Source organism: Sturnira hondurensis, unplaced genomic scaffold, assembly GCF_014824575.4.
Source record: "Sturnira hondurensis isolate 20B ecotype Veracruz unplaced genomic scaffold, ASM1482457v3 Scaffold0021795, whole genome shotgun sequence".
In the NCBI taxonomy this organism is placed as follows: domain Eukaryota; kingdom Metazoa; phylum Chordata; class Mammalia; order Chiroptera; family Phyllostomidae; genus Sturnira; species Sturnira hondurensis.
In genome coordinates, this window is record NW_028094426.1 from 1052025 (window position 1) to 1066816 (window position 14792).

General features: G+C 36.5%; 1 protein-coding gene across 2 annotated transcripts in view; it reads right to left on the bottom strand.

Moving 5' to 3' along the window:
* Nucleotides 1-14792, bottom strand: part of MRPS35 (mitochondrial ribosomal protein S35) — a 37619-nt gene that overhangs the window by 14250 nt on the left and 8577 nt on the right. For both annotated transcript variants that reach the window (XM_037033841.1, XM_037033842.1), the window contains exons 5-7: nt 7314-7453; nt 1693-1802; nt 327-396 (exon numbers count right to left, since the gene is read on the bottom strand). In XM_037033841.1, the coding sequence (XP_036889736.1) occupies nt 327-396; nt 1693-1802; nt 7314-7453 (320 nt within the window). The remainder of the gene's footprint in view (nt 1-326; nt 397-1692; nt 1803-7313; nt 7454-14792) is intronic.

A 14792-nucleotide genomic window follows, 5' to 3' on the forward strand; every position in this document is an offset into this window, starting at 1 on the left:
TGATTATCCTTCCATAACCGACAACTTTCAGCCAATGTCAGACAAGCAAAAAAAGTTAAGTATTCTAAATCTTCAAACAGAAGTCAGAAACCTAGAATTTTAAAAGCATGTTAGCCATCTGATTTCTGTAAGGTCCTGAGACAAACTCCATAATTTATTTCAAGATCCTCACTTTGCATGTCAGTAGACACTATCTATAATATTTCACACATCCTTCGTGTATCCAGCGGTTTACTAAACTGAGTATTTGCCACACCTGTTTTTGAAAGTTTAGACATCATCTGAATTTATACCGACAAAATGATTAAACATTCACAATCACTTACCCAAGACTCATGGTACAAAACTGTTAGCAGATACACTGCATAATCATAATTCTGTCTCTTTAAAGGGCACCTTCAAAAGAGAGAGAGGGAGGAAGTCAAAATTCCAAAAATTCAGTACACAGAATTATTTGCCAAGTATATAAATACTTAACACAAAGGATAATTTATATTCAGGTATTCTGTATCTGTTCTGGGAAAACTCACTTCTTAGAACAATAATAGTCTATGTAATTCACTGTTTGAAGATACAGAAAACTTTTAAAAAATGTTTATTTAGGGTATCTCTTTGCTTTCATAACTAATGGAGTTATTTGCATCTGACAACAACTTTATGATATTTTAATATGATGTGTCCAATCCAAGTGTCCATCATTTCAGAGCTAAGAATCTGCTGGACAGCAGATTATGCTTACAGCATAAGCATATACACTGAATTCATTTAAAAAATACAGACAGATCAATGGTAAGTGCTAATCCAAACATTCACCTTGATTTCCCCAAAGCCAATTCTTTTAAAAATGAATGATACACTATGCAATGATATATTACTGCTGCTGTATTTAAAATACAACTAATGACCTAATATTAGGTAAAACTGGTACATCATGTGAGATGGCATGTTTAACTGTTAGAATGCTACTTCCCACCACCGCATGAGCCCAGCAATAACGACACCTCCACACGCTCTGAAACGGACAGGGAAGGAGAGAGGACGTACCTATACACGTGCATTTCTCTTAAGGCAAGTCTTTTACATTTTGACATAATTTGGAAACAACCAAAGTATAATTCTAGAAATAAAATAACCATATAGTAAAAACATGCCAATAACCTTTCTTTACCTCAAATGACCTAATTTATAAATTCATAGAAGATAAATTTAATACTGTCTTTATGAAATTCTATGCTAGCACTGAAATTCTGCTTATTTACACAAGTACCTTGGGTAGATAACATTTCCAGTTAATTGAATAATTTTAATTGTGAACTATAAGATTTTTATACACTTTGACTTTGTAAAGCTTGTTTAAGCATTAATCACTAGCAAATCATACTTCTGATTTCTTCTAACACCTTCAGTGAATTTTAATACACAGATACATTAAAAAACAAGGTTAAAAAATGCAACAACAATTTAACTCATCAAGGCAATCCTCTCCATGTATGCGGAGATCTCAACAACAGTAGACTAGTGTGAAGACACCAGAACTATAAATTAGACAACTTCTCTTGACCTAATAACGTGAACACAAGTTGATATAGAAGGCTACTCTTATTTTCAACGTCATTTGTTTAAAAAGGACTGCAGGGGATGGGACGACGATGAAACACGCGTGACAGATTGGCTCAATTTTTCTTCCTTTACCTATCTGTTTTGATGGTAAGCACATCCGTGGTCTTGCAGTACCGTTCTCCTACAAGTTTAATAAGTTTCTTCTTTGCATGATCATCTAAATTCAAACTGGAAAGTTTAACCTTAAAATTATAAGAAAAAATTATTTGAAAAAATTATTTCATATACTTCATTTAATACAAAAAAACAGCAGTAATATTATTTAAATTAACATTAAAATAAGCAAAAGGAAACCTTTTCTAACTCCTTTCTACACCGAGTTAGCATCTGGCCTGCATTACGATCTTACTCATGGAAAAAAGGGGGGGAGCAAACCGTCTGTGCTCTTTGAAAGTTCTGGGCATTGGTACCCTTCCTGAAAGAATCAATGGCATGTCTCTTAAATAAATGAAATTAGGGTGCTCATGAGTAGCATTACCTAATAGAATTAAACTCAATTAGTATTAGTAAAGCTGGAATATAGGAATACAGTAATTGTAAAACGTAAGGACTTGAAGAAATTTCTACCGTGCAATTATGAGACCTGTACCATGCCAACTAGTTTAGAAGCATTTACTTTAAAAGCTACAGTTCTCTCACAGAGGCTGGAATATAGCATCAAAAGATCAAAACATGTGAAATAATATAGCCCCATATTACTCAAAATGACAATACTAGTCCCACAGGCTGCCAAGAAGAATCATTTCTTTAAAAGGGCCATGTGTGTTGAATACATTCAGGAAACGCTAAGTTACATTAGGTTCTTTACAGCAGGATTTCTTAGAGGAGGTGATATGCTAACAAACATTGTGAAATGTCAAGATTCAGAGTTGTTACGTAGTGACTTCCAAATTTATTTGACCTCAGATTCCACTTTTCGAGGGACAATTCGTGAAATTACTCTTCTATAAAACATATTTTGGGTAATGATAGACTAAATAAACACACTTGTTAATTTGCAGAGAATTATGGCATGGCTGAGCTATTATCTAGAGATGAATAGGCTTGACACAGGAAAGTAAGTTAGACACTAGAATACAGTTAAATAAGGTAAAACCACAGATTATTTTTCCATGGAGAACTTTAAGAAAAAGAGTCATAACTGTCTGAAGAAGAAAAAGGCTAAGTAAGATTTTGAAATCCCATTTCTTCTCTCTAGCTTCCATAACCCTGCACTTCCCTGAAGACACCACAGCAAAAAAACTTACTATTTTCCCACAACTGCAAACTCTTGAGGGTAAGAAAGACATCTGTCTTGTTCTAGGCAATGGACTAGCACTTAAAATAACATTTAACATATATCTGCTGAATGTACACATAAGTAAAAACAAGACAGAATATACTGTTTTTTAAGCATTGTGAATTTTATCTGAACTAGAGAAAAGAGAAAACAAATATAAAAACAATCTTAGCAGCCACAAGTACTAAGAACATTAACTATTAAATATAAATCCAATATAAATGTTATATGTTGAAGACAATGTGAATTATCATAGTCCCAGAAAAAAAAGGTATCAACAACCAGGTTATCACCTTGATGGATAAACAATTTTTTGATAACTCCGATAATTAACAATATAGAGCATTATTTATAAGAAAATCATAAAAGGGACCTACATTATGATCATAATTATGAAAAAATATATATGTGCACAGATACAGTCAAAAGAGAAAGAAGTGAATAGTTTTTACCTAAGGATAATGAAAATATAGAGACTTTATTCCTTTTAAAACTCCCTTCAATGAAACCATGATGTTTAACAATAAATTTTAAAATCTACCATTGAAAAACTGAAGTGTTCTAGCTTTTTGTATGGGAAGTAGTCCAAAAAAATGGCAGTAATGCTGATCATTACTGTAACAACTGCTTTAAAACTCAAGCTCACATTAACATTTTAATGTTCAAAAATTATATAGAGTTTATGCCAGAAACTCATAAATACTTCAGACACAGCTGTGTGGTGCACTCACGCCATCTGCTAGCACTTGGAGGCACTGCAAAACTGTAGTCTCTAACCTGGACAATAATCTGATTTTGAAGTTGAATGGCATTCATCGTCATTCTTGTTCCAAAATTTAAAAGAATCCTTAGGCTTTTCTTTTGTCAAGTTGCTATATGTTAAAGAATCTATATGGTACTATTAACACTGACCTCAAAACAATGTTGACATTCCAAATCATGGGAGGTTGTGGTTATTATATGTGTATCTTCAAATGCCCATATTTAAAAGAGCTACATAAATTGAACAATGTCTAAATGTGTGAAATATTTTTCTCTATTTACAAGTATAGTGCAATTAGTTAAAGAACTCTGGTTTTAATTTTAAGAATTGGATTTGATTTCTAGATTTGCTATTTATTGGCTAACTGATCTTAAACAACTCATTTGATCTTCCTTTCTGCTTCCTTGGAAATTAGAGTATGGAATAGATACGTTAGATGATGAAATCAAGAAATTATTCAAACTTCTGTTAGCTGTATTAATTATACTGGAATTACGTAAGAAAATCTTTTCAATTGATAGAGATTTTATTGTAAAATGTCAGACATTAGTAATTTTACACATTTGTCCCGAATCCACTAAAATATGTATGGACATGTGTGTGTTAGCATATGAAGTACTCAATATTTTAAATGTAAATATTAATTACTAAGTCAAGGTACCATGTGTGTTTATTGTACTACTCTTTCTATGTATCCAGACATTTGAAATTTGTCACAATAAAAGGTTAAAAAACAGAATTTGGGAAAGTAGCCAAGTGAAAAATTTAAAAAGTAAGTATACCACTTTTGACAAGGGTGCCAAGACAATTCAATGAGGAAGGAGCAGTCGTTCCAACAAACAGTGCTAAGGCAGATGAACACCCACAAGCAGAAGGAAGCGGAATCCCTGCCCTACACCATATACAAAAATTAACGGAAAGTGAATCATAGAACTAAATATAACAGACAAAACTATAAAACTCTCTCAAGAAAGCATCAGACTAACCCTTCATCACTTTGAATGACACAGTGGTTTCTTGCACACGGTACCAAAAGAACAAGGCAAAAAAAAAAAAAAAAAGACAAAACTACACATATTAGACTTCATCAAAATCAAAACTTTTGTGCTTAAAAAGACACAACCAATTTTCTCAGAAAACTAAAAATGGATGTGCCTTTTGACCCAGCAATTCCACTGCTAGGATTATATCCTAAGAACCCTGAAACACCAATCCAAAAGAACCTATGCACCGAAATGTTCATAGCAGCACAATTTACAATAGCAAACCATTCAACTTAGGTGTCCATCAGTAAATGAATGGACCAAAAAACTATGGTACATATACACAATGGAATTCTATGCAGCAGAAAGAAAGAAGGAGCTCCTACCCTTTGCAGCAGCATGGATGGAACTGGAAAGCATTATGCTAAGCGAAATAAGCCAGGTAGTGAAAGACAAATACCATATGATCTCACCTTTAACAGGAACCTAAACAACAAAACAAAACAAGCAAGCAAAATATAAACAAAGACACTGAAATATAGAACAGGGGGACAGCGACCAGAGGGGAGAAGGGAGGGAATTTCAGGGCGAAAAGGAAGGGTTCATAGGAACAAGTGTGGACACATAGACAAAAACTAAGGGAGGTGGAAATGGGAGGGAGGTGGGGAGGGCTGGCGGGGATGGGCTGGGATAGGAGTAAAAGGCAGAAAACTGTACTTGAACAATTAAAAAAAAAGACACCACCAAGAATGTGAGATGACAATGCATGGAATGGGAGAAAATATCTGCAAGACACATATCTGTTAAGGAACTGGTATCCAGAATATATAAAAAACACAAGTGAACAACAAATACATAAATTACTCAATCAAAAAATGAGCAAAGGATTTAAACAGATATTTCTCCAAGAAGACATTCAAACAATTAATAAGCACATGAAAAAGTCTCAACAGCGTGAGTTACTAGGGAAATGTAATCCACAATCACAATGAAGGACCCCTTCACACCCATCAGAAGGGAGAAAACGAAAATGTCCGACAGTGACAATCACTGGTGAGGACGTGGGGAAACTGGAGCCTGCAGACATTTTTGGTGGGACTTTAAAACAGTGCAGCCACTTTATCAAAACGGTTTGGCAGTTCCTCAGAAAGTTAAACATGGAGTCCTCATACAACCCAGCAACTATACCGCCCACAGAACTGAAAACATACTATCCATACAAATAGGTACATGAGTGTTCACAGTAGCATTATTCGTAATAGTCAAAAAGTGGAAACAACCCATATATCTATAAATAAAAACCTAGTGTATTTGTAAAATGGAGTATTATTCTGCAAGAAAGAAAGAACGAAGAACTGACACATGCTACAACAGATGAGACACTGAAAGCATCTGACTGAGCGAGAGTATTCACATCACATGACATAAAAGAAATGGCAGGAACAGGCGATGGAAAGAGACAAAGTAGATTTGTGATCGACAGGGTCTGGAGTGGGGAAGGGAGGACAATGGGGATATCGGGTTTCTTTTATGGGGATGAAAATTTCTGGAGTTAGGCAGTGGTGATGGTTGCACAACCCTGTGAACATATTAAAAACCAGTGCACTGTACACTTCAGAAGAGTGAATTCCATAGCATGTGAACTATATTTTAATAGAACTGTTATTAAAAAGAGAAAATGAGTATAAGATACCCATATACCACCCAAATGGGCAAATAACCAAAAAAGAAAGTATTTCTCAAAAGAATAAATTCTCACCCTCATTAGAATTGAAAGACAAATTTTAATATATGCAACAAGTATTTTTTTACCGATAAAACTGATGGGTCATAATAACATGTAGGTTGGTGAGGATACAAAAAAATGGGCTTTCTCACACCCTGCTGGCATTGCATTTGTTACATTTCCTGCAGGATTTTACAATACAAAACCAAAAAAACTTTTACAATACATATATCAAAACCAGAAAGCCTGAAGGTCACCCTGAGTGGGTCACTCAGTTGGTTAGAACATCATCCCAACACATCAAGACTGTGGGTTTGATTCCTGCTAAGGCAGGACACATTAGTTATAAGAAGTAACTAATGAATGCATAAATAAGTGAAACAACAGATCGATGTTTCCTTCTCTCTCTCCAAAATCAGTAATAAAAAAAAGCCTAAAGATACCGCAATGTGGATAATTTAAACAAATTATGGCAGATCAATGCTGAGGAATTATCTGTTCGTATCTCCCACTTCCGTCTCAGAAGTAGGACCGTGTCCGATGGACCCGCACTGCATGTGCAGCCTCAGGCCCTGCTCGGCACACGCACACCTTCGTTTACATGCTATCTTGTGCAGCTATTAAATACAATGTTAAAGAATGCTGGAAACCTTTGGGAAAATTTCAATTCATACCATTAAATGAAAAATAGCAGATAACTAATCAAATAGAGCATCATTCCATTAACATACAACAAGCTGAATGCTCATCTACTAAACTGAGCTCGTAAGTCAACAGTGGTTATTTATGAGTAGCGGAATTATAGGTCATTTTATTTTGTACTCTGAAAGACTTATATTGTCCAAATTTTCTATAATAAATATGTATCAGCTTTATAATAAAATCCACAAAATGCTATTTTAAAGTAATGTATTGTAATAGTTTTTTTTAGCTATTTCTTACCCTCAAGGTTACTGCTCGTGCTCTGGGGTTTCGAACGGATGGTCCTGATGAAACATAATCAGCTGTGTCAATTTCAATGGGAAAATGCTTCTCACATTTTTCATCACTGTCTAGTGCAGCAGGCCACTCAGTGCAGAAGTCTGAGAATTAAAAGAATTATCTCAATAAATTCCCAAGTACATTCTCATTGTAATGCATGCTACCAGACAAAAAAACATTATTGAGAGATTACTCTGTCAGTTTACATGAAATGGAAGAACAGATTCTACTCTGCACTTTAAAGACACATCACCAACCCTCATCTCTTCTTCTTAGGTAAGCCCTATTAGGGAATTTAACTAAGAGAATGATCTGACCAGTTCAGGTTTGGTGGGGAGCAGTAGGTTCAATTACAAGGGAACTACGACTTGAGTATGTTCAATTACAGCTCTGCACGTACCTGCTATGGGACAGTTTAAGTCCTCCCCAACCCAAACCACACAGTACAGAGTACCTGGAGCATCACTGCTTTCAAAAAGGCAACAGTATCATTAGCTCCCAAATGAAGGTAACTAAAGACTGGCTGAAGAGATCGAAAGGAGCTCTAAAAAAGCTCTACAACAAAACTGAGATGTAGTCAACAGTCTTTCAGAAATTCAGGGCCTCAAGACAAAACAGCTACAAAAGCCTAGGTAGCCCTTAAAAGGGTTCTTATACAGTAGCTCATGTTTCTTTATGTGACTTCTGAGGGAATGGGGCAGACTTGTCCTCATATTCCGGCAACTCAGCCAGCCCAGAGAGGAGTGGAATTGGGTCTGAGACCTGCACCAGAACAGGAAGAAATTCTAAGCAGTGGGAACATGGCCCACCACCTATCTCCACAGCACAGAGGTATAAACTTAGGCCTCGAAGGAAGAAAAGACAAACAAACCATGGAAGGAAAAGAAAGAGCTCGCAGCTTCTCAGAGCTATCCGTACTCAGGGTCTCCGCGGGTAGGTGGCTGACTTCATGTTGCTGTACTCCTACCAAGTTAGTGTGACAGGGTGCTCTCAGCTTGGGACGAAAGCTTCTGGCACCATCAGGGTCTCCACAGTGGAAACCTCAGTCCTTAAGCAGCCTCATTCTAAGAATTGCTAAAAGCAACTGGTTCTGTGCGCCCAATACATAGGACACACAGACCCCCGTTTTCTCAAAAAAGCAGGACTGCAAGAGAGGCTGGTCATGATCACGGGCAGACGTGGGAGCCCTTCCTGGTGATGAAGATGATCTGAGAACAGTGAAAGATGCTTTGCCAATACCATTTTCCCTGGGCTCACAATGTTCTTACAGGAGGTACTATATTTAGCTCTTATTTAGGATTTAGTATCAGAGTCAGCAAAACGTCACATTGGGTTAGAGACTCTCCAGGATGCGGGACTAACTATACGTCAGCAAGTTAAACTCATACAGCTCACACCATTCCCTGAACACCCTGTTTGAGAAACCAATGCTCAGATGCCCGGAGGGGAAAGAATTATCTTTACAACCAAAACCAATTCGGCATTTAAATAAAAAGAACACAGCAAGAGGTAATGTCATTCCTGTTATGGACCAATTCCAACACCCTACACTCTAGGATACAACACTGCCAAGCACTTTACAAGAGAGACTAGTTTGGAGAATTTTGTAAGTTCCTGGGTTTGTACTGAATCTTTTTTTTTTAACTTTGAATAAGTCATTTCAATCATTAGATCATAATTACAGCCTTTATATTAAATGACCTGATTACATGTTTAAAAGAATACAGCCAACTGGAAAGTACCTAATAGACCTCTATTAGCTTTTATTCATCTGATAGATAGAGAAATGACAAGACTTCAGAAGACCTTGGTTTTTATTTAACTTCTGCCCCTAATTATTAACATTTTGGTAAATTACCTAACTTTCCTGGGCCTCAGATTTTCCATCTGCAAGTTAGATATAAAATCTTAACTGACCTACTTTGAAAGAAAACTGAGAAGAAATATTTGAAAAGCCTCGGAGTTAGTTGGAAGATACCAACTAAATCCAGAAGCTGGCAGAAGCGCAGAGAACTAAGGAAAGATTAAAACACTCAAACACTCTTCTGAAAGTGCTGTACGGAAACCTTACATTTAAAAACTATGAAGCACTTCCGAAATATCTCATTACAACAACCAGTTTCTAGATTACGAATGCACATTTCAATCTAATGCTTAAAAGGAAAAAAATGGAATTTATCAGTGCAATGCATTTGTCAGCTGGATTTACAGAGGACTGAAAAAGTGAGAGATTATCTGTGCCAAATGGAGCACAAATGTGCCACAGTGGTCAGTGTCAGCCTCACACCAGGCACTAACGAATATACTGCAGAAACACGGAATCGAGGGACAGAAAAGGATCCTAACGTCCCCAAACAGAAGACCATATAAATAAAAGGAGAAAAGAGATACTCGTTCCTCCTTCATTTCAAGAGTAGGATCATTATTCCTACTTTTCAAGACCTCTTTATCTCCTCTTCACAACTTTGGAATGGAAACCCCCCCCCCCATCTAAACTTGCACTGTAATCATGCCCACCAACCTCTCTCTCTCCCCAGCATAATCACGCTACCTGTAAAGTGCTTTTAGATTTCCTTTTCCTTCCTCAAAATCCTTAACAAGTACACTGAACACTGATACATCACCTTTAAGTCAGCATGAAATTCCGACTTATTCCAAAGGGACTGACTGTTCAATTAAACTACACAATCACTAATGGCTGTGAACCTAAAGCAATTCAAATTCACTTATTCAAGATACAGTCCAATGCAAATGAGATCAGAAATTAAATTGGAATGTGTACAGATTTTGAAAACATACATAAAACCATGAGCAAAAAAATGTTCTTTGTCCTTAGCTTCATGCATGTTGGAAAGAAAACCAGCAGGATAAGGGAGTGAAATCTTTCTTTTTATCTAGGAATCAACAGCTATTGCCCAAAATCAATAAATCCAGAGCTGGAAGTATAATCATATTCAGGTGATTACCTCATTGTGTGTGTATGTGTACATATATATGCATATACACTATATATATATAAAGTGTATATGGTATATATACTCCTTGTATGTATGTACATATTAAATATCACACACACACACACACACACACACACTCTGGAAGTTATTATCACACCTAAATAATGATTAAGAGAACACTTCTAGAATGAGGAGCTAAGACGGTAAAGGAAAAGAAGCATGAGACAACTGCTTTTCATCACCAGCTCTTCTACTTGATGTTACCACTTCAAATTTCTTTAAAATTTTAAACATCTTCAAGATTACTCTTCCCTGCAAAGTATCCCATTACTGACCCTACTAACTCTTGAGGTACTCAGCATCTTCTCCACTATGGTCAATTTAAATCATATTGATCTGCATCTACTGGCAACACTCTGAAATTGGTTCTTCAGTCTTTTCACAAATGTGATTTCTATAATCCAACAGTAAATCCCTACTTCAATGAGGATTATGATTTATGACTGTACTTATTATTCACAGCACCTTGTAAAGCTGTCAGCAAAAGAAATTTTTTTTGCATATCTGACATCTAACAATTCACTGAAAACAACTTAAAAATCCTTAAAAATAAAGAAGAAACCAGCAATAATTCAGAATAGAAGGCAACACAGTATATTAGAAATGAGATTCTCCCCCAGCTTTATTGAGATATAACTGACATATAGCCTTGTGGAAGTTTAAGGTGTACGTGTTGATTTGATACACTCATTTACTGCAATATGATTACCATCATACTTAGGAAAAACCTGTAGCACATCATATAATTACCATTGTTTTGTGGTAAGGACATTTAAGAGCTACTCACTTCGCAAATTTCAGGCAGTATTAACAACATGATCGCCATACTGTGTATCAGATTCCCCAAACTCACTCAGCTTCTAACCGGAGGTTTGTACCCTCTGACCGTTATCTCCCTTTTCCCTCTGCCCTGCAGGCCCTCCAGCCCCTGAAACCACCTCCTAGTCTGTTTCTGAGTTTGGTTTTTCAGATTACACTTAATTAAGAGTGATATTATACAGTATTTGTCTTTCTCTGACTTATTTCACATAGCATAATGTCCTCAGGGCCATCCACACTATCACAAACGACAGGATGCCTTTCTAAGCTGAATAATATTCCAATATATACACACACACACGTATAAGGTCTGTACAGAAAGTATCCAGCCATGTAATACCAAAAAATGGAGACATTTATTGAAGAAGATACAAGGTAGGAGAAACACTGGACACAGGACAATGACACCTCAGTTCCCTTGTCCCCCTGGAACCTCATACAGTTCTTCTAATCACCATCAGCTACCCCATCATATTTTCCCGAATCTCAGTGACAGTCTGAAATCTCTTCCCTTTCAAAAGTGATTTGTTTTGGGGAAAGCCAGAAGTCACAGAGTGTCAAATCCAGGTTACGGAGGGGCTGAGTGACCTGGGTGATGTGATGTTTTGCCAAAAAAACTCTGAATGAGCAGGTGCATTGTCATGATGAAGCTGCCAATTACCAGAAGCCCATAGCTGCAACCTTCTGCATCATCCCAATAGTTTGCACGGAGGAATGTTCAAGCTTAATGCAAAATTTGATGCAAATTCACTGCTCTACTCACTCAGTCATTTTGAATGCAATGGCCACACAGTACACATGCTCACTCAATTGTGTCTGCCACGCCCACTGACTAGCACAGTGAAGCCTTCATTGTTCATGCATGTGCATTCCAGTCCACTGTCCTTGACTGCCAAGTAATATTAATGTCATGCAAACTGTTCTCATTATATTAGCAATGTCTGGACTTCTTCTGGAATATGTATATATTATACGCATCACTTATCCTTGAACCATCTAGTGACAAACACTTAGGTTGTTTCCACATCTTGGCTATTATGAGTAATGCTACAATGAACACAGGAGTACAGATAACTCTTCAAGACAGTGTTTTCATTTCCTTCTGATAAATGCCCAGGAGTGTGACTAATAATTCACCTGACAGTTCTACTTTTAATTCCTTGAGCAATGACTGCCCTGTTGCAGATGCTGTACCAAGTGACATTCCCACCAACAGTACAAAAAGGTTCCCTTACTCCACATCCTCACCCACATTTACCTCGTCTTTTTGCTGACCGCCATTCTACCAGGTGTAAGGTGGTAACTCATTGAATTTTGATTTGCATTTCCCTGCTGATTAGTGATGTTAAACACCTTCCCATGTAACTGTCAAACATTTCTATGTCCTCTTTGAAAAATGTCTAGTCAGTTCCTCTGCCCATTTAAATGGCATTATTTGGCTTTTTGCTACATGTTTTTTGCTGAGTTGTATGAGTTCCTTATATATTTTGAGTATTAAACCCTGACTAAACATATGATTTGCAAATACTTCTTCCCATTTTGAGGATATCTTCATTCTGTTGATGGTCTCCATTGCTCTGTAGCTTTTTAATTTGATGTAGTCCCTCTTGTTTATTCTTGCTTTTGCCTTTGCTTTTGGTGTCAAATCCAAAAAAGTTATTGGCAAAACCAGTTGCAAGACGCTTACTCCCCCAGCCCTTTTCTTCTGGGAGTTTATGGTTTCAGGTGTTATATTCAAGTCTTTAATACATTGTGAGTTGAGCTTTCTGTTGGGTGTAAGACAGGAGTCCAGTTTTATTCCTTTGCATGTAGCCATCCAATTTTCCTAACATCATTTACTGAAGAGGCTATCCTTTCCTCATTGTATATTCCTGGTTTCTCTATCATAAATTAACTGACCACATATGAGTGGGTTTATTCTGGGCTCTTCATTCTGTTTCACTGATCTGTTTTTACGTCAACAACATACCGTATTAATTAAAATACCTTTCTAATATAATTTGGAATCAGAATGTATGATGCCTCCACCTTTGTTCTTCTTAAGATTGCTTTGGCTATTCAAGGTCTTCTGTGGTTCCACACAAATGTTAGAATTGTTTCTTCTACTTCTGTGAAAAATGCCATCATTATTTTTATGGGGATTATACTGACTCTACAGATGGCTCTGGGTAGTAGGGACATTTTAATGATATCAATTCTTCCAATCCACAAGCACAGAGTATCTTTGTACTTATTTGTATCTTTTAAAAAATTTATGTATCTATTTTTATAGAGGGGGAAGGGAGGGAGGAAGGGAGAAGAACATCAACACGTGGCTGCCTCTTCTGCGCCCCCTACTGAGGACCTGGCCTGCAACCCAGGCTTGTGCCCTGACTGGGAATGGAACTGGTGACCCTCTGGTTCAATCAACTGAGCCACACCAGCTAGGGCTATTTATTTGTATTTTCTTCGATTTCTTTGATCAATATCTTACACTTTTTAGTGTATAAATCTGTCATGTCCCTGGTTAAATTTATTTCTAAGTATTTTACTCTTTTGATTCAATTATAAATGAGACTGTTCTCTTAACTTATCTTTCTGACAGTTCACTGTTAGTATATAGAAACAACTGGTTTTTGTACATTGATCCTGCAACTTTACTGAATTTATTAGTCCTAACAGTTTTTTTAGTGAAATCTTTAGGGTTTTCTATATACAATATCCTGTCATCCACAATTAGAGACAATTTTTCTTCTTTTACAATTTGGATGTCTTTTATTCCTATTTCTTGCTTAAGTGCTCTGGGTAGGACTTCCTACTACTATGTTGAATAAACATGACTTGTCCTGATTATAGAGAACCACTGAGTATAACATTAGCTGTGAGCTTGTCACATGTGGCCTTTATAATGTTGAGGTGCATCTCTACATAGTTTGTCAAGTTTCTCTTACCAAAGAATGCTGAATTTAGTCAAATGCTTCTTCTGAATTTATTGAAATGATTACATAATTTTTATCCTTTATTTTATTAATGTGGTATATCACACCAATGTGCAGATCCTCAACCATCCTTCCTGAACCATCCCTGAAATAAACTCTACTTACTCATGGTATATGATCCTTTTAATGTACTGTTGAATTCCCGGCACTAGTATTTTGTTGAGGAATTTTGCATCAGTGTTCGTCAGAGATATTGGCTTGTATTGCTCTTTTCTTGCAGTGCCCTTGTCTGGCTTTGGTGTCAGGGTAATGCTGGCCTTGTAAAATAAATCTACAAGTGTTCCCACTTCTTCTATTTTTTAGAAGAGTTCGAGAAGAATTGGTATTAGTTCTTTAAAAGTTTAGAATTCACCAGTGAAGCCAGCTGGTACTGGACTTTGTTGGGAGGGTTTTTTTATTTCTGATTCAATCTCCTTACTAGTAATTAGTCTCTTCAGATTTCCTACTTAATCATGATTCATTCATGGTAGGTTGTATGTTTCCACGAATTTATCCATTTCTTCTACATTATCCAATTTACTGGTGGGTAATTATTCATAGTGGCCTTTTACAATCCTTTGCATCTCTGTGTTATCAGTTAAAGTGCCTCCTTTCATTTATAATTTTATTTATTTAAATCCTCTCTA